This window comes from Zeugodacus cucurbitae, chromosome 6 (assembly GCF_028554725.1).
Source record: "Zeugodacus cucurbitae isolate PBARC_wt_2022May chromosome 6, idZeuCucr1.2, whole genome shotgun sequence".
NCBI lineage: Eukaryota > Metazoa > Arthropoda > Insecta > Diptera > Tephritidae > Zeugodacus > Zeugodacus cucurbitae.
In genome coordinates, this window is record NC_071671.1 from 6,952,489 (window position 1) to 6,979,548 (window position 27,060).

A 27,060-nucleotide genomic window follows, 5' to 3' on the forward strand; every position below is an offset into this window, starting at 1 on the left:
ATAAGCAAAGGAACAATAATTGGAAAAAAAACAAAAACAACACAAAGGTATATAGGCCGAATTTTAATATAAAAAAACACCCTATTGAGGTAGAAAAAAGGAATGGTGAAAAAAAAACAATTTTTTTACTGTTGATATTTCCCAACCAAAAACAAAACAACCTTCGGTAAAATGTTGTTTTTATAGCTGCTAAATATTGACCAAACGTTTAGGGGAAAGTTACGGGGTGAAAGCTCTTATCAGCTGCAATAAATACGGTGCAATCAACAAATATGCATTGCGGAGGAGGTCCCAAATAGTATTTTATTCGGTTTTACGGCGTCAATTGTCCAGTTTCATGCATTTTAGGCAGTAGTAGTCTCAATGTGTGATTTATAATAGTTTATATGGTCAAGAAAGGTAAACAGCGTCCCTTATTATCATCTTTTGGGTTCTTTTTAGTTCCATAGCAAGAAAAAAGACACGTAGCTATCTATCGTAGCTATACACGACGCTATCTAGCGCATTATAATCAAATGTAGGCTCAATATATTGAATATAGCATAAATTTGAACAAATAGTGGCCAAAATTAAAGATAAAACTTAAATAGTTTGAAAAAACTACTTTTCCTGTAGGCTTATGCAAGGCTCATTCGTGTTCCATTACATTTTGCAGGAACATCTAAATTATCAGTTCTTTTGATCACTGTCTGAGGTATGTTAACAGTTTTATGTGGATAACAGTCCATAGTTTTACATTCACAGCCCTGTAATCTTTACGCAGCATACATTTAGGTGCTGATATTGTGGAGAGTGTTCATTGGATTGCAATAATGTACTTACTCAGCTATATGTAATGGAAAAAACGTATTGTAAATCGTTTTGTCCAATCAATATTGTTTGAAAAGCAATTAAACAAGATGTGTTACGATTTATTATTTCTAATATTTAAAAAAAATACTTAAAGCTATCTTGCTAGAATTGTTTTTTACATATTCTTTATGTTTTAAAATTTTATATACACTTGAACTACCATAAGTCGAAGTTCTCCATAACTCGAACTTTTGAATTGGCAATAGAAGCCAAATTTCATACGAATTTCTGTCCGTAACTCGGAAGTCAGTCTAACTCGAAGTTATTTTTGTGGATTATGGCGATTCGAATTAAGGAAGTTCAACTGTATTTCACAGTTTAGCTACTTTTTAGCTCAGTCTCATAGAATTTGCATTACAGTTATTTATTACATAAATGAGATTATTTAAAATTATATAAATGAGATTATTTTAATTTTTTTATACACATGCCCAAACAAACTTTCTTATTCCAAAGGTCCACGGCGTATACGCAACTTCGGCTACTTTACAGCTCCGATGGCAGTAGTCAGCCTAAATGTATGCTGGTTACGAAGCGTGAATAAGCTCTCGTGTGTGTGTAATGAATTCAGTTAGATACGTACATTATATTTAATTAATTAATTTGACTGTCAGAGCAGTTAAATTGTTAAGCAGTAAAACTGTGAAAGAGAATTAAGGTGATTGATATACAAGTATACATGGTTCTAGCTACATGAAAAGTAAGTAAAAATTCGCGAAAACGTGTTGGTTGGTTAATACTTGCCTCTCATTGCAATCCCTACTGCGTATAATGCGGGCTTAATGGCTACAGTCATTGACAGTTAACAGCGGAAAGCACTTAGAGCCATCGTTGACTGCTGCTTACGCGTTTGACTAACTGAATAGGTTCCAGTGCCGGCTTTAAGAAGAGTTAGTGGAGATTACTGGAAATAAAAAATACATATAACTACATGTACATGCATCCATATTTTCTATATTTTCATGCTTTCTTGTGCCTATACTTAAGAAAGGCCGATTTCATTTGAGAGAAAACCGCTGCAAATTTTAAGCTTAAGATATTTAAATGAGCACATAATTCATTTATATATAATTAATTTGAATACTTTTTGTATGAAATTTACGTTTAAATAAAGAAATAAAATAAATAATATACAATGAAACTTATGAAATAATAATAATAAATTAATAAAAAAAAATAATAAAAAAAACAAGAAATAATATTGAATTAAATTTTGTAATAAAATATAAACTTAAAAGAAATAGTTAAAATATCATATAATACTTTTCTACAGGAAAATATTAAAAAATTCAATTTACAATACCCTAAGTAAATATAATGGTACGCAAAAGTAATATAATAGTACATAAAATTAATTTGCTTTGGAAATAGTATGAAACAAAAAAAAAAAAAAAAAAAAAAACAAATATAAAAAAGTAGGTCTACAACTTTGCTTCCGCCGTTTTTTTTTTGTAAATTTAAGGTTTTTATTGTATAAAATCGGTTACTAAAATGTTATTCAAAATATTGGCCGTCGCTAGTACTGCTTTTGACCATCTTTCTGGCAGCACGCGTATTCCGTGCAAATGTCGAGAATTCGGCTCAAAAAGTGACATTTTTTCAGTTGAGAATAAGTTCGGGATGCAAACAGATCTCTACAAATATTTTGTTCGATTAATGTTGACACAAATGTCCAAGATCGATATAAAACGATTTAATCGACCAGTGCTTGACCCTAGAGACATCTATTGGAAAACGTCGGAAGCAAAGTTGTAGACCTAATAAATTAAATTAAACATTATAAAATTGGCAAGTACATAAGTATAATATAATAAAAAAGCATTTAATTTTTTGGCAAAATAAATTTGGGATAATAAAAGTATTTTATAGTAATCTTAACAATAATAGTAATAAAATACAGTAATAATAAAAAAAAATATAATACATGGTGTTTTCAAAAAAAAATAAATTTAAAATTTCACGGGTTTGGAAAGTTCAATTGTCAACAATGGTTTTTATTTTTTATTACCGTAATTATGCGCCAGCCTCCATATTCGCCAGACATGGTTTTGTATGAATTTTTTTTATTTCCAAAAATAACGAGATTCTTAAAGGGTCGTCTTTTTACAAGCTGAATATGAAAAATCGCTGGAAGACCCAAATGGCTATCCCAAAAATCGATTTGTTTCAAGAGTTTCGACGATTGGAAGAAGCGTTGGCATAAGTGCATATATTCGAATGGAGACTATTTTGAAGGCGACAGCATTAATGTAGACGAATGAAGACATATTTAAAAAATTTAAATTCCCGTTATTTTTTTGAACACACCGCGTATTTACATATATATTTATATTAGAAAATGGGTAAATAGGTACATGTAATCAAAAATAAATTTATTTTGCAGTTAAATAAAATTAGAATAATAAAAAATTTAATATTATTAACAAGCATAATAATAATAATATTAAATAATAATAATGAAATAAAGTAAAAATGATAAAGCACAATAATAATAAAAAAACTCTAATATAGAAAATGCAAAAAATCAATAGTTAAAGAACTCACATGAATAGTAATAAATTATACGCAACTCAAACTCACTCCAAACACATTTCCAATTGACCATTGCTAGCGTGTGCGGTCATTATTATCCATCACGAATACCAAAAAAAAGCCACGATAAAAGAAAGCGCACACATTCATATGAAAGCGGGTGTAAAACAATTTATTTGCTGCCTCCAACCGCCTGTTGCCTGCGAATTGTTGGCGAAGTTTGCGTACACGCGTCGCTGTGAAAGCGCTGTTGCGTTAACTGTCTCAACAACTTGTGGCATGCCTGCAACATAAATATATATGTACATACATATGCTTATATGTGAATGCAAAGATGTGTGTGCGTTTACATACTTCCACTTATTTGCCTTCTCGTGCTGCTTCCAATAAACACAGCATCCGTTGGAATTCAATGCGATGGTAAACGCTTATGCGCCCTTCCATGCGAAGCTAACAAGCCACAGAGCGGATAAATGGCACATACATATACTCATATATAACATATGTATGTGTGCTTGTCTATTTCTAACTTCAGACATTTTATCCGCTCGCTGTCATTGGTCACTGCGCCACTGATGCTGTTCTTGTGCACGCCTCCAGCCGCCATTGTGCATGTCCTGGTCAACGGCTGCTCCACTTACACTTGTGTGTGTTGCTGTAAGCTTACTAAAATTGCGTATACGTGTATCACTGTGTGTGTGTTGTGTTGTAGCTCTGATTCGTTGACCTAATCGCAATTTCTCAAGTGTGAATCGGATTTTTGTTTTAATCTTCTAAATTACAAGCAATCAATTTTATGTCTGTCTGTCTGTCTTCGCAAATGCTGATTTAAATGTTGAGTAAAAGGATTTTACTTTGTGGACTTCTTCTTTTCTTTTGCATTAATTTTTTTTTTCATTTTATTTTTTTAATGCATACACGTGAAAAATACTGCTTGTGTTAGACGGCCTATACGATTTCAAGGCAAAACTTCAGCTTCCCTCCTAAACTCTTAACGTTGTAAAGGTTGCTGCAATCACTTACGAGTAAATTGTCAGTTATTTGGAAATTTATAATTTTTTAGGCAGTAGTTTCAAAATACATTTATAAATTTTATATGGAAATAGTATTTTGAGATGCACATTTTTGTAGAAACTATTCTATGCGGATCGTAGCATGTTCTAAATCAGGGTTAATATTCACCGAATTTTCTACAAGTAATAAAAAATCTTCTGTAGAACTCAGAAATAAAGTAGAATCAAATGGGATCTCTTACAAAAACCTAAAACATCTTCTGTAGAATTCTTCAAACATCGAATTTCGTTACAGCAAAATACAGCCTTTCTTGAGTCATTATCGTTGCGAAATACAACGGATAAGCATATTTGCTGTTTATTAAGAAACAAAATGGGTAATGCTCGAAAATTTTATGAAAAGATGAGGCGATTTACAGAAGGTTTCAAGACCGGAGCATTATCATGTAGGGACCGAGGAGGTAATCTGGTAACGGATGTCCAGAGCATACTGGGTTTATGGAGGGAACACTTCTCCGACCTGCTCAATGGCAGTGAAAGTACAACACCAGGAGATGCCGAACCCGATTCCCCACTCGATGACGATGGAATAGATGTTCCATTACCCGACCATGAAGAAATTCGAATAGCAATTACCCGCTTGAAGAACAACAAAGCGGGGGGCCGATGGATTACCGGCCGAGCTATTCAAATACGGCGGCGAAGAACTGATAAGGTGCATGTATCAGCTTCTTTGTAGAATATGGTCGGAAGAAAGCATGCCTGACGTTTGGAATCTTATCTTTTATATTGATATCATCGGAAGCAACAACCGCGCCGTTTGTTCTGCGTTTTCCAGACTAGATAAAGAAGCGAAGCGTATGGGTCTGGTGATGAATGAGGACAAGACGAAATATTTCCTGACATCAAACAAACAGTCAGCGCACTCGCGTCTTGGCTCCCACGTCACTGTTGACAGTCATACCTTTGAAGTAGTAGATAGTTTCGTCTACTTGGGAACCAGCGTTAACAACACCAACAATGTCAGCCTTGAAATCCAACGCAGAATCACTCTTGCCAACAGGTGCTACTTTGGACTGAGTAGGCAATTGAATAGTAAAGTCCTCTCTCGACGAACAAAAATCAAACTCTACAAGTCGCTCATTATTCCCGTCCTGATGTACGGCGCCGAAGCGTGGACGATGACAACATCCGATGAGACGACTCTTGGGGTTTTCGAGAGAAAGATTTTGCGTAAGGTTTATGGTCTTCTGAATATTGGCAACGGCGTATACCGCAGACGATGGAACGATGAGCTGTACGATTTATACGACGACATTGACATAGTTCAGCGAATAAAAAGACAGCGGCTACGCTGGCTAGGTCATGTTGTACGAATGGATGAAAACACTCCAGCTCTGAAAGTGTTCGATGCAGTACCCGCTGGAGGAAGCCGCGGAAGAGGACAACCTCCACTCTGCTGGAAAGACCAAGTGCAAAGTGACCTGGCTTCACTTGGTGTTTCCAGTTGGCGCCAAAAAGTAAAAAGGAGGAATGAGTGGCGCGCTCTGGTGGATTCGGCTATAATCGCTTAAAGCGGTTCCTACGCCAAACATATATATATATAAGAAACAAAATATGTTGAATTTTTCAATATTTTAAATATTTTTTGTTAATGAAAATTCCCGTTATTTTTTGAACACACCCGAAATTATTAGGTCTACAACTTTGCTTTTGCCGTTTTTTTGTAAATTTAAGTTTTTTTTTTTGTATAAAAACGGTTACAAATGTCGATATTACAAATGTCGAAGTGCCTCAGCCGCACTTTTCTTGGAATTAAAAAAATAAAAGCAAAATTTCCCGCAAATGTCGATAATTCGACATTTTCAGTTGAGAATAAGTTGGGGATGCAAACAGATCTCTACAAATATTTTTTTGGGTTAATGTTGACGCAAATGTCCAAGATCGATATAAAAAAAACGATTTAATCGACCAGTGCTTGACCCTAGAGATATCTATTGGAAAACGGCGGAAGCAAAGTTCTAGACCTAATAAGTATTTTTCTTGAAATTTGTCGTTATCCTCAAATAGTTTCAAGAAAAACACACTCACGATGCTCAAATGTGTGATCTACTACCTTTTTGTTGTTATAGCAGCATACAACAGTTCCTAAATAGTTCTCGGAAACACGTTATACACTCAGTTCCGAAAACGTTAATCCTAATGTAGTGGGAAAGAAGTGAAGACAATATTCCTGAAATAATTTACATTGAAACTTTCGATTTTTGTCATTTGAGTGATCAAGAATATTAATATTGATGTTAACCAACTATAAAACTCATACCCCGACGAAGAAATACCCTAGGAGTCACTTCAGCATAACGAAAAATTGAATATCCAATTTAAGAATCTATGAAATATAACTTCAAAACAAAGACAAATAAGGTTAAGTTGAGAAAAATGGAAGAACCAAGATTTCTGAACTTAAATTAAAAACAAGTAAGGAAAGGCTAAGTTCGGGTGCAACCGAACATTTTATACTCTCGCAATTTATTGCTATATTTTTATTAAGATCACACACAATTTGAACCATAAATTCGGCATAAAGTTTAATAGAATAACGAAAATCGTCATATACAGATATGAGGGCAGAGGTAATTCCTGAACCGATTTCATTAATTTTCACCAGCAAGGTATACTATATCCAAGACTTAACACTTAATTTTGCTTAGATACCTCACAAATTAACGAATACATATATGCAGAATAAAGCCCTCCGTACTTTTGAAAAACCTATAATTAGGTATATGGAGCTAGGAGATGTTATGACCCGATTTTAATAATTTTTGGAACAGAGGACACACTATTAGAAAAAAACAATTTTCTCTGAATTACATTAAATTATCTGAGAGATTTACCCATATTTTCGGTTAAAATTTACCCCTAGGCACTGAGTTCAACATGTTCGATATCGGGGGCCTTGAAAAGTTATAGTCCGTTTTCGACAAGTTTTTCACTAGTGAAGCCAGAGATGATATGCACTATTAGTGTACAGTTTTATTCCACTATCTTCATCGGTTGCTTATATATATATTATAAAGTGAAGGAATAAGATGGAATTCAAAATTGAGTTATATGGGAAGTTGTAGTAGTTGTAAACCAATTTCATCCATTTTCTACATGTGTCACCAGGGTGTCAAGAAAGTATTATATACCGAATTTCATTGAAATCTGTCGAGTAGTTCCTGATATATGGCTTTTAACCCATAAGTGGGCGATGCCACGCCCATTTTTCATTTTGTAAAAAAATATGAGTTCCTTCCTTCTGATATTTCTTCTGTATAATTTAGTGTTTCTGACGTTTTTAGTTAGTGAGCTAACGCACTTTTAGTAATTTTTAACATAACCTTTGTATGGGAGGTGGGCGTGGTTATTATCCGATTTCAACTATTTTTATGGTGTGTGGTGGGGTACGTAAGAAAAGCGACTGCAGAAAGTTTTGTTTATATAGCTTTATTGGTTTGCGAGATATATACAAATAAGCGATTTGGGGGTGCCCGGCCACGCCCACGTCCCAAAAAAAATAACTCCCAAATATGCCCCTTCCTAATGCGATCCTTTATTCCAAATTTTACTTTTATAACATCATTTATGGCTTAGTTATGACACTTTATAGGTTTTTGGTTTTCGCCATTTTGTGGGTGTGGCAATAGTCAGATTTTGCCCATTTGCGAAAGCAACCTCCTCAGGGTGCCAAGGAATACTTGTTCCAAGTTTCGTTAAGATATCACAATTTTTACCGTTAGTTAGACAGACGGACAGAAGGACGGACAGACAGACAACCGGATTTCAACTCGTCTCGTCATCCTGATCATTTTGATATACATAACCCTATATCTAACTCGTTAAGTTTTATGATTTACAAACAACCGTTATGTGAAATAAACTATAATACGCTCTTAGCAACTTTTGTTGCGAGAGTATAAAAATTGCAAACCAGCGCCATCTGTTGACCTATGATTGTTAAGATGATATCCTTTTTACACCCGAAAAACAATTTGTTGCTGTGTGAGTAGACAGACTTTAGAATTAATTTACGGTAAGTTCACTTTTAACGGCAAGGGAAGGTAGTCTTATACGCAGTTAGAATATCAGAAGTTCCAACAAAACATAGTAAAAGTCTCCAAACACCTAATGAAGCATTGGCTATACTTGTGGGCAATAAAAATACAATTAACTTAAAAAGTCACACTGAAGAGTGGAGAGAAGGGTAGAAGGTATTAAAAGGAACTGCATTGACCATTTACACACACACAGCTAGGCACAAAAAGAAATCTACACACATTTCTTGCTGAGTAAAAGCATATGTGACATACGAATCTAGTAGAAGTTATATAGTGGAAGCGCGCATGCAACAGGCTAAAAAGGGGATTACCTCCCTTCTTTCCTCGTCATCTACATTATGAGCAACATTCGTATGCAGCTAAGATGAAAAGTTAATGGAGCAGAAATCACTGTCGCCGCATAAATACAAAAGACGCTGGGCCGGAAGTATGGCTTGAGCAGTAAAAAAAATACACACAAATACATACTTATGTATATGAACATAAGCATACTTTAAGGGTGAAAATTAGAGAAAAAACAGTCCAAGCAAGTAGACAATAAAAAGGCTAAGAGCACGCTTTCCAAATAGCTACAAATCAAAAGCGGTCACTTCTTCACACAAAGCATTGGCTTTAAGCACTCTTTACACATACTTTCACACACACACGGACCTATTTCTTTTCTATAAACTTAAGCACTTTGCGCGCAATATGCTCACGTGCATATAAGTACATATATGTGTGGTAAGTAAGTGTGGCATGACAAATCGTAGCGGATCTCATGAATTTGTAAGCACCCCCCAGACATATCACCTTTGAATTTGTCACTTGAAGTGTCAACTGAAATCAAAATATGGGCTCAGTTGTGGTCTACATAAATATGTGTGTCTAGGTAGGGTGGGTGTATGTGTGTTGGTGTTGTTATAATATTTCGAAGCAAGAAATTAGGTTGAGTGTTTTTTTGTTGGTTCATTGATTTCTTAAACGTTTTATAGCTTCTATGGAGATTCTTAAAATCAGTTAGGCATTTAAGTGTTTTTTTGGGTTTTTTTGCAGTCGGAAGTTCGCTTACGGTTGCAATCAGCAGAGAATGAGCACAGTTTTATATTTGCTGAAATTTTAGAATTTCTAAAAAAAAAATAAATAAACTTAAACAAGCAACGAAAAACTCTCTCAGTGGTATTTTTTTTACTTTAGTAAACTTCTGGACAATTATTAGAGTGGAATTTGGAAATTTTACTATTCGCATTACCACTAAATTTTAAATTTTATAGTTTATAAAAAAAATTTATTATAGTTACTGAATAAGAAATAAAAAATCATAAAATTGTTCCAAATTATTTTTTTTTTTTATTTTTTTTAACAAATAATATAATTAAAATATAAATATTTAAATATTTGTTTCGTCGAAAAGAGACCTTTTTTCATGAATTTTTTTAGAAAACATTATTGCTGTAGGTTTATTTTACTTATTATTATATGAAAGTGCAACATTTGAAGGATACTTAAATAAAGTTTTATCGAAAAATAGCAAGGAATAACGGATTTATCGTCGATCTCTGCAGGCACCTCGAAAAGAAGTTTTTGTGCGGTGACCAGCCTACAGCATCACTGGATCATCCGAAACCAAAAAAATCAAAATGCTTTCTTTAGTTTATTAGTTTATCCTTCAATTGACGTCGAGTTTTTTTTTCATTTTTCAATTTTTCTATTTTTGGTACCATTTTCAAGCCAAAATGACGATTTTAGACGAAAAAATCGACCTATTTGTTATTGTAAAATTGTTAGTAATTAGAAGTTTTGGAAAAACTCGACATCATTCCAGAGCTATATATATGTAGAATATTTGCACCAAATTTCAAAACGATCGATGCAGTAGTTTTTTCTGTAGGCTGGTCACCGACTTTAAAAATGACATATTTGGGAAAATCGATTCAAAGTTTTGTACACTCAGCGCAGGTAGCTGGAGGTACCGTTATTCAACCTGCTGTAACTTCGTTAGTTTTTCTCCGAATGACCTAAAACTTGAACAGAATATTCTTGAGATGTTGCTGGTTTAGAAAAAAATAAAAAAAATGAAAAAAAAATGGAAAAAAAGTTGTCAAACCTTAAATGTTTATATAATGTTTTAAGGGGTTAGGGGTAGTCAGGATTTTCAAAAAATCAATTTTTTTGCATTTTCGTTAAGTCTAATATCTTAAAAATATTCTCTGAAAATTTGAAGTTGATCCGATAATAACTTTTCGAGTTATTCGACAAATAATAAAGATCGCTCGGGCGCTCCAAAACGCTCGGGTGAAACTTTAAATGTGTTTTTCTCAAAACAATGTTTTTTGAACTGGTGACAATTGTAACTCGATAACCGCTCAGTAGATTTTAATGAAATTCATACAGCTTTTAGAATACATAATAAACTCAGGCCTTATCGAAGGATTTTTTTTTTTCAAAAATTTCGGTTTCGAACTGTTGATTTTTTCCCGAAAATCTAGAAACAAATTTCCTGAGGCCGCCATTTTGTTAATTTTTGATAAAAAAAGCTTCGATCAGGCCCGGAATTTTTCTATTTGCAAAACAATTTTTTTTATCCGATTGATTTTAGATGAATCTCCAAGGACTTCTGATTGTCAACGCAAGGACCTTTTTTTGAAACTGGGTCAACACAAACAGCTATAACTTTGGAAATTATAATTTTTTTTTTTAATTTTCTTTACTTTAAGTCAAAACAACAAAGATTTTATAATAAATTAGTTTAAAGGGTTAGGGGTAGTCAGGGACACGAAAAATGAGAATTTTCAGTAATTTGTTTGCTATTAAATCATGTTATTTTACAAAAATAATAATGTATGCCATATTAATTTTTTCGTGTCCCTGACTACCCCTAACCCTTTAAACTAATTTACTATAAAATCTCTCGTTTGGAAAACCAAATTGATAAAAGTTATTTTCAAATATTTACTATTATAACTATGAAAGTGAAAATAAAAAATACTGTAAGGTAGTAAAAATAAGGATATAATAGTTCATATTCTTTAAAAACATTTATGAATGAAAATGAACAACTTAACTTGGTTTAGTATTTTTTTAATCTTAAGCCCCAAAATTAAAACATGTTATAAAACTTTAAATATATTTATCAAATTTATACTATACTTTCATTAACGAAACCAACTTCCTAAAAAGTCTTCCAAATGTTTACCTTGCAAAAATTAAATTTAAATGTGCGCAGAGGAAAATTTTTAAATTCGATTTTTTGTTTAAATGTTTTAATTAGCCCCATTTTTGCTCTAAGCCTAATTCATTTCTATAAAACTATATTTGATAATTCTATTAAAGAGAAATATTTCTAAGTATGAATTCATTCAAGTTCAAGGTTTAAATCACTTTTTAAGTCCAAGTACTCAATAGCTTCCCAATAAAAGCAAAAAAAAAAAATCGAAATTTATTGTTCATAATAAGCTTGAAAACAACTATTGAAATACTCATAAACAATAACAAGTAAGGAAAGGCTAAGTTCGGGTGCAACCGAACATTTTATACTCTCGCAATTTATTGATGTAATTTTATAAAGATAACACAATTCGACCCATATATTCGGTATAAAGTTCAATAGAATAATGAAAATCGTCATAAATAGTATATGGGGACTGAGGTAATTCCTAAACCGATTTCTCTTGTTTTCACCACCAAGATACAATATATCGAAGACTATACGATGAATTAATTTAATATTACTACTTATAATTATGTATATGGGATCTGGGGGAAGTCATGACCCGATTTTTACCATTTCAGGTACAGAGAGAAACTGTTATAAGAAAAAAAATCAGAGGGAATGAATTACATTAAAATATCTAAGGGATTTACCTAAATTTTCGGTGAAAAATTACCCTTAGGCACTGAGTTCTTCATGTTCGATATCAGGGGCCTTGAAAAGTCATGGCCCGATTTTAACAATTTTTCCACAAGTGATGTCACAGCTCAAATACAGTATTTGTGTAAAGTTTTATTCCGCTATCTTCATTTGTTCCTAATGTATATATGTATTATAAGGTGAACGAATCAAAAGAATTCAAAATTGAGTTATATGGGAAGTAAACGTAGTTGTGAACCGATTTCGCCCATATTCCACCCGTGTCATCAGGGTGTCAAGAAAGTGTTATATACCGAATTTCATTGAAATCGGTCGAATAGTTCTTGAGATATGGTTTTTGACCCATAAGTGGGCGAAGCCACGCCCATTTTCCATTTTGTAAAAAATCTGTGTGAAGCTTCCTTATGCCATTTCTTATGTAAAATTTAGTGTTTCTGACGTTTTTCGTTAGTGAGTTAACGCACTTTTAGTAATTTTCAACCTAACTTTTGTATGGGAGGTGGGCGTGGTTATTATCCGATTTCTTACATTTTTGAACTGTATAAGGAAATAGCTAAAATAAACGACTGCAGGAGGTTTGGTTTATATAGCTTCTTTGGGGGCGGGGTCACGCCCACTTTTCCAAATGTGCCCATCCCTAATGCGATCCTATGTTCCAAATTTTATTTTCATAACTTTATTTATGGCTTAGTTATGACACTGGACCGATTTTGCCCATTTTTCCTTTGCCCCCAACCTTCTCAGGGTGCCAAGGACCATGTGTTCCAAGTTTCATTTACTCAAGTTATCGCTTGCACGGACAGACGGACGGACAGACATCCGGATTTCAAATCCCCTCGTCATCCTGATCATTTATATATATATAACCCCATATCTAACTCTTATATTTCTTGGTGACACAAACAAGCGTTAGGTGAACAAAACTATAATACTCTGTGCAACAGGTTGCGAGAGTATAAAAAGAAAATAAATATATTTTTTTTTAATAATAGAAATAATACTTATTTATATATCTATGTACGCGAAGAGTCATACATCTGTATGTCTCATGTCCATGTGAAGAATGCATAATTTCTAATTTATTTGCAATTTGGCGGTAATAAGTTAATTGTCGCATTTAAAATGAAGAAAATAAAAAAACGGCAAAATGATTTTTTAAGGCATCTGAAATTTATCTCACGTAATCTTGGAGCACATGTATATGTATGTATGTGCATCAATTTCTAAATGTTCAAAATAACCACCATTTCATATATGTACATACATATGTATGTACAGGCACTCACTCTCAAAGAGTATTTGCTCATGTGCGATTGTAAAATTTCATAATCAACTCAATTTTTGCATTAGTAAAACAACCGAATTGCTGATACGCAATTACGCATACCAAATAACGGATTATATGTGTACATATGTACATAGATATACATATATATATATATTTAAAGTCAAACATTTCAAACGCCCACCCAAATACAATTTCTATAAACTTCATTCATATCAATTCACTTTTAAACACACATACAACAAAGAGTATGCACACACACATCATCATCATTACCGCATTCAAACACGTGCTCATTTATAAATATTTGACATTTCTGCGGCGTTTTTAGTTCGCAGCAACCGGAAGGAAAGAAAAAAAGCAAGAAAAAAGAGTGTTCAACAGGCTGCGAAATGCCTTGGCCCAGAATTTTGCATTGCTGACAAATCGACGACACAATCAGGCGACAAATAACCGAAGACAATGCGAAGAATTTCTTAATGAAGTTTTCTCCGGTTGCACACTTTACTACTTGCTGGTGTTTGAATTGGTGCTGCATTTTCCCATAAATGATGCTGAGGGTTGAGGGATGCCTTTGGCGCACGCACAATTCATAAAGGCACATACACACATACATACATATTTAAGAAGACAATCCTTGAATGACTTGTATTGAGTAATGAGTATGTGAATTCATGTCGTTTGACTAACGGATGGTATTGAAAACTATAAACCGGCGTTTCAGCATCAAATGGTGAACGTGAAAAAATGCGAAAGAAAGCGGATAAAGTTATGAATTATGTGCACGTGTGGGTTGCATGGATTCTAAGGGCTTTAATGGAAGGGAGTTTGGCTGGCGGGTCGCAACTAAAACACTGGGAACTGCAGAACGGATGAGCTCGTAAGAAAGTGCACTCTTGTTCCTGTTTAACTAGGCAGGGAACGAGCCAGGGCTCCGTTGCGCTCTATGTTGGATCTCTAGAACCCTCGCGAGCTCGGTAAATGTTAGTAAACCACCACAAACTGCTCCGTTCCGAGAGCATTTTGGCCCAGAGTGCAAGGCAAGAGGACGGCTGAGCTGTTTGCTCTTAAAAAGATTCATCATGCCGTAAAGTCAGAGTATTTATTGGACTCTACAGAATAGGTATATATGCGATGAGGTTGGGAAGGTTAGGCTGTATGGAGGAATGCGAGAGGGAAACATCAAGTCATTTCCTCCTCCACTGCCCATCGTCTACAAGACTGAAGTTGAGACAACCCGGTAGCTTTAAGCGAACTTCTCGTAACAGTATCCGCCTCATAAACTTTGTGGTAGGCTCAAAACGCTTCGGCGGCTCTTCATTGTGATCCATACTCAGCAATCTTTTGGTAGCACAATTGGGCGTCGCCTTGAGCTGCTTAAGTGGGACACCAGTCGCGAGAATCTAACCTAACATAATGGAAGGAATGACGAGAAGAATTTCAGAAGAATAAAACTGGTAGCACTTAGTTTTACTTAGAAAATTACGGGTTTTACAGGTATCAACAGATTGAACTGAGGTCTCAAGAATATTATGAAGAACGGAAGAACTTTATAAAATAATTTGTTGATGGATTTCTTGGGTTTTGTTCGGAGTTTGAAGAATCTATTCACCAGAGACGCATCATAATTTTTCATACCATCACATAAGAAGTTGAGTCTTCTCATTAAAATTAACCCCCGTTTGTGACCCATCATATCATAAAAAATGAATTCATGAATGCTGGTAAATATCTAAAATATTATTTCCCCTCCAATAAAGCACAGAAATCGTCACTTTAGCGGTCTTTAAATAGAATATGCTAAATATATCAATTATTTTTGTTGGGAGTATAACAATTCGTTAGCTTATGGGTATGATGGTCAGTCGCAATTCAATTCAATTGTTCGTGCACGTGTATTTGACAGCAAAAGCCTTTGGTATTACAGTATTGGTCAGTCATTCAGCGATACAGGCAGTCATTTACTCCCCACAAGAGTGGCGGAAAAAGGAAATTAAAATAGTTTGCATGAGCGGCGGCCAAAGCTTTTGTTCTTTCTATCATTCTATTTAAATACATTTTCTCTTTTTTTATAGATATGCACACGCACATTTGCAGGAATGTAAATATGTTAAAGTGACAGTTTAAGCATCACAAGCAGACACATATCCGTGTGAGTAATTGTGGGTCACATCTATATTGCATATGTAACTTCAAAGCCCACGCAATCTCGTTGACTCACATAAATTATCTATGAAATTTGGAGTAAACCAGCATAAATCAAAAGTTTCTAACTTCGAAATTGTTGCACGAATGCATACATTTATCTATCCATACATACATTTAAATTCATTAAATTTTTTGAAAAACATTAATAAAGTAATTTTATCGAAAATAATCTGTAACAAATGTTCTTCTGAGTATTAAATATGGTATAACCTATATGTAACCATCTCTGTACATATTACTATAACTGCAAGTGACACACTCAGATACTTCAGTCGATTTCTTTTGACATTGCGGCCCTATGCTGTAGACACCAACCAGATGTAACTGTTTTTCACCACCAAAAAATTAATGGAAAATTTTTAACTAATCGCATAACTAGTTCATTTTGGTCTTATACTGGTCCCACCTATTATAATAATAAAATTTTTAACTTTGCCTCTGTTTTGGACTACTTTGAACTAAACTCAACTAGTGTTTAAAAAAAATGTTATATTAAAATTTATAAAATAAAGGGTGTTTTAATAGACATGTGGTTTTCAAAAATAATTTACATATAATTTCATGTTATGGCCAAGAATTTAACTTTATCATAAAGATAAAAGTTTCCAACATTGCTTTTACAAAGTATTTCGAGCTTGTTCGAACAAATTCCACTTTTTGCAGCAATCGCGACCGTATATCAGCAATAAACGTTGTTCCAGAGTAAGTCTATTCATTATGAAATGGCAAATCAAACTGAATATAAATCAAGTGACAGCTGTCAAAAAGACCAACTTCGAAAAAAGTAGTGCCTTATTGAGAATCACAAGTCTAATAAAAAACACCCATTATTAAGGGGCTTTCAATAAGAGCGCTACAAAAAAAAAACGGTTTGGAATACAATGAAATTTTATATTCCTTTGAAAGTACAATCGTTGCCATTATGTATAGAACTCAATTTATTTTACACCCCGGTCTCACTTGCAGAAGTCCAGACGCTGAACCCAATTTTCGACGGTTTTCATGCATAAATCGGCCGATACTGCTGCAATTTCACGTACGATATTCTTACGAAGTTCATCAATCGTCGGTGCTTTGTTGGTATAAACCATAGACTTGACGTAGCCCTCCAGGAAATAGTCTAACGGCGTCAAATCGCAGACTGGGCCTGAGATAATAAACTTGGTTTTCAATAAATCGATTGTGACATTCACTCTCTTGCTTGTGGCGCCGTCCTGTTGGAATCACATATTTCCCAAGGCCATATCATCCAATTCGGGCCAAAAATATTCGGTTATCATTGCGCGGTGGCGATTCCCACAGTAACGTGCCGATCTTCATCATCACGTAAGAAGTGCGGCCCAATGACGCCGCCGGCTATAAACCGCACCAAACCGTAATTTTTTTGGACGCAATGATGACTCATGAAGTACGTGTGAATTGCTGCCTGACCAATAACGCATATTTTGCTTATTGATGAAGCCATTTAGCCAGAAAAGAGTCAACCATAAATTGGACCAGTTGAGACCACTGACTCTGAATTTCGGTAATAAATTTTAATAATTTTGACTCGTTGTTGGATCGTATATGATTATATTATTGTATTAATTTCTATTACCTAAAATAATTTTTACACCGAAAATACATATAACACAGTTTTAAAGAGTGCAAGAGCAGTAAACAAAAATGTTTCCCCAGCGCCATCTACATTTTACAGAGTCATCAAAACAAATACGATAAAGCGAAAATATATATGTCTTGGCTTTTATTAACTTGCTTGAAATCTTTAGATTCTTATTAAAACTGCCAAATTATTATTATATATATTTTTCAAAAATTATTATTTAAGGCAGTAGTCTGCTTTAGAAGCCGAAAAAAAACGTTTTTTTAGCAATTTTTTTTTGAAAGGGAAGGAAATGATTGCGGTAAACGGAATTTTAAGACATTAGGCTTATTTAAGGCTTAAAAAACAATATTTATTATTAAAAAATATTGGAATTTTTTCAAAGTTGTAAGTATTTTTCTGGAGCGCCCGGAGTCTGCACTTGTAAATCGGTGCCGGTTATGGAGGTCATGTGATGCAACTGAAACAGCTGAACTAAAAAGATACCGAAGAAGTTATAGAATTCCAAATTTTTTCGAAGTTTAAAAAAAAATATCATTTTTTTAAGAAAAAAAATTGACTTTAAGTGGCAAAACAAGTTGTTTAAATAATACTTTTGTCTTCTTCTTTTTAGTTCAAATAGAAGATAATTTAATACTGAAGCTAAATCACTTTGGTTTTTTTACGATCGGACATATATTCTTTTTGCTATCGCCGGCACCGTTGTCTAACACTTGTGAAAATGAAAACTCGAGAAAACGCGCTTTAAAGTCTGCCTGAGCTTTCGCACCTGCTCGACGCTCGGCCACTAAAACTGCTCTAGCTTCGAAAATATGTCGAATTGGCCTGTGGAATTTTAAAGACATATTCTTTGATAGTTTTGGAAGAGATTTAAAACAAAACAAACAAGTAAGGGCTAAGTTCGGGTGTAACCGAACATTTTGTACTCTCGCAATTTATTTATTTAACTTTATTTATATTATATAATACACAATTTGACCCACATATTCGTCATAAATATTATATAAAGTCCATTGAAAGTTGGAAACCATAATATTAGGTTAGAAGCACCGAGGTCCTAATGTTCGATATATGGGGCCTTGAAAACCTATAGTCCGATTTCGCCGATTTTTAGAATGGGGCTGCCACACTATAAACATAGTATTTGTGCAAAGTTCTGCACCGACATCTTCACTAGTGCTTACTTTATATATTGTAATGTAATCGATTCAGATCATCTTCAAAGTTCTGGTATATAGGAAGTAGGCGTGGTTGTGAAGCGATTTGGCCTATTTTCACAACATATCATTGGGATGTAAGGAAACTATTACAAACCAAGTTTCATTGAAATCGGTCGAGTAGTTCCAGAGATATGGTTTTTGATCCATAAGTGGGCGACGTGGTTATTATCCGATTTCTTTCATTTTTGGACTGTATAAGGAAGTGGCTAAAAAAACGACTGCAGAAAGTTTGGTTTATATAGCTTTATTGATTTGCGAGATATGTACAAAAAACTTAGTAGGGGCGGGGCCACGCCCACTTCCCCAAAAAAATTACATCCAAATATGCCCCTTCATAGTGCGATCCTTCATACCAAATTTTACATCAATAGATTTATTTATAGCTTAGTTATTTCACTTTAAGTGTTTTCGGTTTTCGACATTTTGTGGGCGTGGCAGTGGTCCGATTTTGCTCATTTTCGAAAGCAACCTTCCTATGGTGCCAAGAAATAAGTGTGCCAAGTTTCATCAAGATATCTTAATTTTTACCCAAGTTACAGCTTGCACAGACGGACGGACGGACAGACAGACATTCGGATTTGAACTCCACTCTTCACCCTGATCAATTCGATATATATAACCCTATATCTAACTCGTTTAGTTTAGGGTGTTACAAACAACCGTTATGTGAACAAAACTATAATACTCTCTTTAGCAACATTTGTTGCGAGAGTATAATGAAGTATCTTGTACTTTAATTTAAAAACTTACAAATAAAATCAATATTAATATCACATCCATTTGTCACCAGTACCGGACCAGTTTAGGAAGTACATACTGAACAAATAATTTTATGCAAATTTTCAAAAATTGTCCGCAGTACTGATGCGAAAGTAGAAATACATACAGTCACTCAATACCTTTTTAACTGTAATGCGTTGCTATTAAAGCAGAGGAAATCCCCGAAATGAAAATGGAAAAGTGAAAATATGCCAGGCTCGGCGGCACTGAATGTTTTAGGGTTGGAGTTATTAATAAACCAAAAATGCGAATCAAATGCAATTGTAAGAACGTGTGTGTGTATTAATGTCTATATGTAAAAAAGGTCGAGTTGTCTTCAATTGAGTTAGTGAGATGCAAAGTGGTCGGATTTTTAATGATATGGTGTGAACTGTGAGGGCATATTATTATTTTTGTACAAATTTGGCTTGCTAGCATTTTTGTTGTTTCTCTGTGTTGCTGAATATTTGTTTTGAATTGACGACGCTTTAGCATAGCAGCGTTTATTACGATTGCTGGGTTAATGCATGCATATATTTACTACTACAAATTCAATAGCATTTCGATAATTTAATAAAGGCGCGCTCATTGTCTGCGAGTAGGCGTTAAATTACAGCAATTTCTTCGCTTCATTTGCGCTTTACCTCGCTTGCTTTGACAGCTTTTACTTAGCTTCTTCTGCAATTATTGCTGTAAATGTAAGCAATTTGCACTAACGGTACTTTAATGAAATGTTAGAGCTTTGTAAGTCACTTAGTAATTACCCAAATTGTGTTTTGAGTGTCGAAACATTCTTTAAATGTGGATATCTAGCAACTAACGCTCCGCAATACAGATTTTGAAAGTCAATCTGTACAAAAAATATTTTTAGTTACAAAAATAAGGTTATGTTTATTCATAAGACACATTAAATTCGCTAATTAATTAAACAAAAAATATTTACGAATACTCTTTCAGTATATTTTCGTGTACAAACTAGTTTTGTTGATATCGTAAAAGATTAGACAAAACTTGTTGAAACAACTTGAGTTCATAATACTGTTATATACATATATGTACATATATTAAGGCATTTTGGCATGCAAATGTTGAAAGAGATTAACCGGAGATTAATTTTATGCTAATTATTTTCATGCGAAATGAAAGTGAATTCGAAAAAAAATCTGTAAATATTTCACAAACAAGTTCTTAGAATATTTTCAAACAATTTTTAAGGTAGTTTGAAAAACCCTGCTAGAACTAGTGTGACATTTTGCATACCATTATACAAATAACAGCATCAATTGACTCAAAAACGTCACGTTTTAATATGATCCCAATATGCTCTATTCGATTTGCTTAAATTCCAAGGCATATCTTTGAAATTTCATTTAAATAATTGAATTTAAATATTAAATAGCAAAAAACACAAATTGATAACGAGTTGCTTGCTAAAGAAGACTCGTTTGTCCAGTTGTTGGGGTAATGAACGCGTTGGATAAGAGTTTTCGGAGAAACTCGTTGCTAGACTGCGTAGAAACGGCACGACAATCAAGTGCGCGCGAAACGTCAAAGCCGGTGGTCATTATTGTCAGTAGCTCAGGTGTGTGGTTTTTTATCAACTCTGGTTTTAGAAATCATTAATTCAGAGATAAACTTTAAGAAGTTCACAATTAAAAAGTGAAATAATAAAATGCACTACATTGAAATTTAATAGTGTTTCAATTTAAAATATATATTAAAAATCTATAAAAATCTGTGAAACAATTAAGTTAAATAAATGTGCTTCATTTGTCGCTTAAAATTTCTAGAAAATCAAACCGGATTAATTTCATTCGATACAATTTGAATGTTTTTCAGTGCTTAGAAGATTTAGTAATATATAATAATTCCTAACATCGTCTTAAAGCTATTATTTATAACAAAGCAATATTCACGCAAATGCTAAGTATGTTCAAAAAATAACGGGAACTTTCGCTTTTCGAAAAAAAATATTGTTCAGTCTACATAAATTAATTGTATCGCTTTTTAAATAGTATCCATTTGTTATTGAACACTTACGAGCGCTTCTTCCAAGCGTCGATAATCTCAAATTCAATTTTTGGGATAACTTTTGGGCCTTGTAGCGATTTGAATTGAATGTTAAATTTATTTTTGGAAATAGGAAAATGTCACACGTAGTCATGTCTGGCGTAATATTATTCCCATTATTTTTTTAACATACCTTAAACGAGGTTAAAACAGTAGGATCAAAGCTACATTTCTCAGAAGCACCAACTGCATGAAAAGCTCTGTTCGATTCGTAACACACTTAGGTTACACTTGGTACAACACCTAAACATATTAGTAAGAGACTGAAGACTTTTTGAAGTCAATAAGCATATATAGAAATAATGGACTGAATTTCTAGAAAGAATCATAAGCATGTTGCAAGGTCTCTGAAAGCACTTCTTGAGGCAGCAATTTCTTTTTTTTTAATTTAAGGTTTTTTTTGTATAAAAATATAAAAATGTTCTTCAAAATATTGGCCGTCGCTAGCTACTACTTTTGACCATCTTTCTGGCAGCATGAGAATTCTTGAGAATAGGTTTGGGAGGCAAACAGATCTCTACAACAATTTTGTTGGGTTAATGTTGACACAAATGTCCAAGATCGATATAAAACGATTTAATCGACCAGTGCTTGACCTTAGAGACATTCCCGAAAATGTCGAGAATTCGGCTCAAAAAGTGACATTTTTTCAGTTGAGAATAAGTTTGGGAGGCAAACAGATCTCTACAACAATTTTGTTGGGTTAATGTTGACACAAATGTCCAAGATCGATATAAAACGATTTAATCGATTTAAACGACCAGCGCTTGACCCTAGAGACATCTATTGGAAAATGGAAGCAAAGTTGTAGACCTAATAATTTCATTGTTATATTTCACTGCTGCAACATTTACCTGTCATCCGCCGTAGATTTACCCATACTGCGAGAAACAATAGGCACGAGTGCGAAAAATAGTTATGTGAAGTATCAAAAAAAAAATAAATACAAGAAAAAGGCGACACCAAATTGCCCTAATACAGCGTGGAGCACGCAGACACAGAGTTGTTTTTACAGTATTTTTTTCATGGAATTAAATGTTAGAAGCGTGTAAAAAAGTTGCTTACCTGTTGCTGCAAAATGTCTTAGAATACTCACATATATTCTATATATATATGTAGGTATGTATGTACATTTGTATGTATGTACGACATAAGAAAATTTTTTGCTCGCTAGTTCTAGGGAAATCAGCAGCAATGCCTATATGCAGTGACAACTGAGTGATAAATGTGACTTATGATTTATTTTATTTTTTGAGTGTTATGATTTTTATGTATGTATGTAGATATATAAACAATTCGTTATATCATAGCTTTTAGCAGTACAGCATTTTTCCGGCACACCAGCACAATTACAACACGTGCGAATGAATAGCAGTTATTTTAAAACCGGTCGATTGTATTGTCATTTTTTTTAAGACTTTTGAATATTCTTTCATACACCTCATGGTAAATGTACACATGTCAATCAAATATTATGAATACAACCTTTTAATAAATAAATAAAAATATAAAGAAAACTAAAGACAAAGATAAAAAAACACAAAAAATAAAACCAACCAATATTAAATAAAAAAAAAAAAAAAATAAAAAAAAATAAAAAAAAATAAAAAAATAAATAAAATAATTGTTGGCTTAAATTCACTTTCGTAAAACTTTTAAATATTTTTCACTTATATGAAGAATCAATCAAACTTCACATTTAAAAATAATTAAATACAATGTAAAGAAAATGAAATAGAAGTTCAAGACTTTGCTATATTCTCACTTATCAGTCTACCTTCGTGCTTAAACATTTAACACTTTCTAAAAGAATGAAGTCCAAAAGTAAAGACTCACTTAATTGTTTCCCAGCTTGAGTGAGAAAGTCAAATAAGTTAGATTATTCATTTGTCGCAGAGGAATTATGCACACATATGTATTTTAAAATGTACACAGATACAAAAATTGCGTAAATCCAATCACCGAGGTGCGTACAAAAAATAACGGTAATTGTATTTTTTTGAAAAATGTTATTCGTATACATGAATGTTCTAAATAGGCATTATGCATCGTTTCTTACAATCGTCGAAAGTATTTCACTTCTCAAACTCGATTTTTATACTCGCGCAACAAAAGTTGCTAAGAGAGTATTATAGTTTTGTTCACATAGCGGTTGTTTGTAACACCCAAAACTAAAAGAGTGAGATATAGAGTCATATATACCAAAGTGATCAGGGTGACGAGTAGATTTGATGATGTCTGTCCGTCCGTCCGTCTGGCCGTCTGGCCGTCTGTCTGTCTGTCCGTCTGTGCAAGCTGTAACTTGAGTAAAAATTAAGATATCTTGACGAAACTTGGAACAAATATTCCTTGCTGAATCGCACCATTGCCACGCCCAGAAAATGGCGAAAACCAAAAACACATAAAGTGTCACAACTCAGCCATAAATGAAGTTATGAAAGTAAAATTTGGATTAAGGGATCGCACGAGGAAGGGGCATATTTGGGTGTTTTTTTTTTGGGGAACTGGGAGTAGCCCCGCCCACAAATCTGTTTTTTGTATTTAACTCGCAAACCAATAAGGCTATATAAACCAAATTTTATGCAGTCGGTTCTCTTACGTACACAACCACACACCATGAAAATAGTTGAAATCGGATAATAATCACGCCCACCTCCCATACAAAGATTAGGTTGAAAATGACTAAAAGTGGGTTAACTCACTAACGAAAAACGCCAGAAACATTAAATTTTACAGAAGAAATAGCAGAAGGAGGCTGCACTCAGATTTGTTTACAAAATGCAAAATGGGCGTGGCATCGCCCACTTATTGGTCAAAAACCATATCTCAGGGACTACTCAACAGATTTCAATGAAATTCGGTATATAATATTTTCTTGACATATTAAACTTTATGCCGAATTTATGGGCTAATTTGAATGTTATCTTAATAAAATGTCTTCAATAAATTGCGAGAGTATAAAATGTTCGGTTGCACCCGAACTTAGCCTTTCCTTACTTGTTGAAATAGCTATTGTCTCTTTCGGCGATTTCACGTACGATAGTAAAAAGACGCTCCTTCAAAATACAAAAAAAAAATTATAAAAAAATTTACAATTGAATTTTTGAACAATTGAAAATCTCAAAATTACCATTATTTTTTAACACATCTCGAATGTATCATATGTTTTATCTATATGAATATTCGGAAAAAATGAAAAATTACTGTTAAAACGATTTATGTGTGTGTATATATAAGAAAATACAAGATTTTTTTAAATACAATATTCATACATATACACATAACACACATATGTATATCAACATTTCCCTACAATCACACATTGCATATAACTCATACGCACTGGTGTACCGCACCATATACTTATTGCATGAGAATTGCACGCGAAGTCAATTAGGCATGAAACAAACTCTGCAAGCGCATTGCATTGAGCCAACAAGTGTTTCTGCATGCGTTTACATATATACACATATGTATATGTATATAATGTCTGCTAGCACTCACTATATATACATAAATGTGCTTCTCCCAACAAAACATCGTTAAACTCACAATACATATGTGTATGTACACATGCAACGGCGCAGAAAGAAAATAAAACTCCACTCAACTGTTGCTGCGCTGCCAGCAACAGGCTGTAAAAGTTGGAAAGTTATCTACAAAGCAGCGATGCATGGCTGTCGCCGCAATCAACTGCTGAGTGACTTTGTGGGATGCGCCTGTACTCTGCGCGCCTTCAACAACTACATATACATATATTTATGTGTTTGCAGCATCGGCGGCAACAGCATCCTGCCAGGACAAATGCCACTTGCTTAGTCAGTGCGAGACGAGATCTCGTTGCTGATGGAAGTGTGTTCCAGCTGCCAGCTGCCGTGTGGATATACTGGCATAAGAAATATAAATATATAATTTATTTATTTCAGCACATTTTTAGTTTTGAATGTCTACAAAGTGCTTAACAAAAAAGAAGAACATTTAATAAATAAAAAAGGTAGTTTTTGATAAACGGAAGAAAAAAATTTAATATTTGTGTGTTGACGTGAACTAAAAAAAATAATAATTAAACGAAGTTTCATAAAAAAACATTAATATGTACTTCTAGTGTGAATATAAAGTTTAAAGTGAAAATATTTTTAGTTGAGCAACGAGCTTATAAGCAGATGATGTACAGTAATCACATATAACATACGCAGCACTGTAAAAACTATGTGAAATTTTAGACAACAAATTAGAGTAAGTAAAAAAATAAATTTTTAATTTTTTTATCAATAATTCCTTAAAAAAAGTGAATTTTTATAGCAAGTATTAAATTAATATTTATTTATTGTCTTTATTTTTTATAGTAGTTAAAATAAGTACAAAAAATAACAGTATTTATTTTTTATAGTTCCCAATATAAAATATATGTATATTTAATAAATAAATAATTTTAAATGAAAAACTCAAGTAACGGTAAAAAATTAAATTTTCAATATTAGGGAGGCGAGAGTATCTGAAATTGTCATATTTAGAACTGAAAAAATCTTATAAAACTACTACAAAAAATAAAAATAACAACAAAATTAGAATTTTGAAAAAAAAAAATTCTTAAATTAAAATTACGAAATCGCTTCTTTACAAAATCACTGTGGCTACAAATTAGTTCCATGCGCTCTAATACATCGATTCAGTACTTGATTTGAGTAGTGGTTCGAACACAAAAGTGCTTAAATATGAAAATTGAAGTCAATACTATCATAAACTAATTTTTATAAAAAACTGTTTGTTATTTTTATAATTCATAGACTCGTGTTTAAAGCTTTTGGCACTATTATTACTACTATTTTTTTCTAATATTGATTTTCTCGTAATTTTTTTTGATGAATTTTTGTGCAAATATTACATTTAGCTGTGTGTCACAAAAAATTTTGACACACCGTAATAGCCTTTTCACACTGAGTAAATTGATCAATTTACCGACCTCGCTTAAAACCTTTATAAAGATCGATTTATCATACAAAATTAAAATCTGCATTAATTTTTTTTGATTGAATTTTAATCGACTTGAAAGGCAAAAACTGGTTTCTCAATCCACGTTTTAATTGATCAATTAATTTGGCTGTGTGAAAAGGATATGACAACCATTTGTAGCTGTTTACTTAAATAATAAAAAAAGAAAAAGTAATATTAATTATTTTTAATTATTATATTTAACATAAGACAAAAGTAAATGTGATATTAACAAAATTGGCATACTTTCAACTTAATTTTGAAATGTTATTGTTTTTATAACGTTCTTTCTACTATTTTCTAAGGAGCCTATAAAGTTCTGGTTCACATACTGGCTCCACATGTCTAGAACACTATGAAATGTCTAACATTGCTTCCTGAGAAACTAATGCTATTGGAAAAATGTTTTCTAAATATTTTTAAAAGTTGAGGTAACACGAATTCTAAGCCATGACAAATGTGATATAGACAGCGAAATATTAATTTAAAGAAACACTTAAGTTTGAGGCTGGATTTATGCTTGTATGGTCGTTTAAAAACCCATCATTTTAATGTGGATTCTGTTTAATATTC

General features: G+C 33.2%; 2 protein-coding genes across 4 annotated transcripts in view; one reads left to right on the forward strand and one right to left on the reverse strand.

The window, feature by feature from the left end:
* Positions 1-1,542: 1,542 nt before the first annotated feature.
* The window catches only part of LOC105210283 (protein lin-54 homolog), a 107,811-nt gene continuing 82,293 nt past the window's right edge, over positions 1,543-27,060 (reverse strand). The window contains exon 4 of the mRNA XM_054234070.1: positions 1,543-1,756. Coding sequence (XP_054090045.1) covers positions 1,744-1,756 — 13 coding nt within the window. The 3' untranslated portion in view covers positions 1,543-1,743. The remainder of the gene's footprint in view (positions 1,757-27,060) is intronic.
* The window catches only part of LOC105210279 (synaptic vesicular amine transporter), a 61,655-nt gene continuing 55,529 nt past the window's right edge, over positions 20,935-27,060 (forward strand). The window contains exons 1-2 of one of the 3 annotated variants that reach the window (XM_054234076.1): positions 20,935-21,007; positions 25,422-25,731. The gene's annotated coding sequence lies outside the window, so the exon portion shown is untranslated. Of the gene's footprint in view, positions 21,008-25,359; positions 25,732-27,060 lie in introns of those variants that run through there. The other 2 variants (XM_011181110.3, XM_054234079.1) reach the window with 2 other exon arrangements.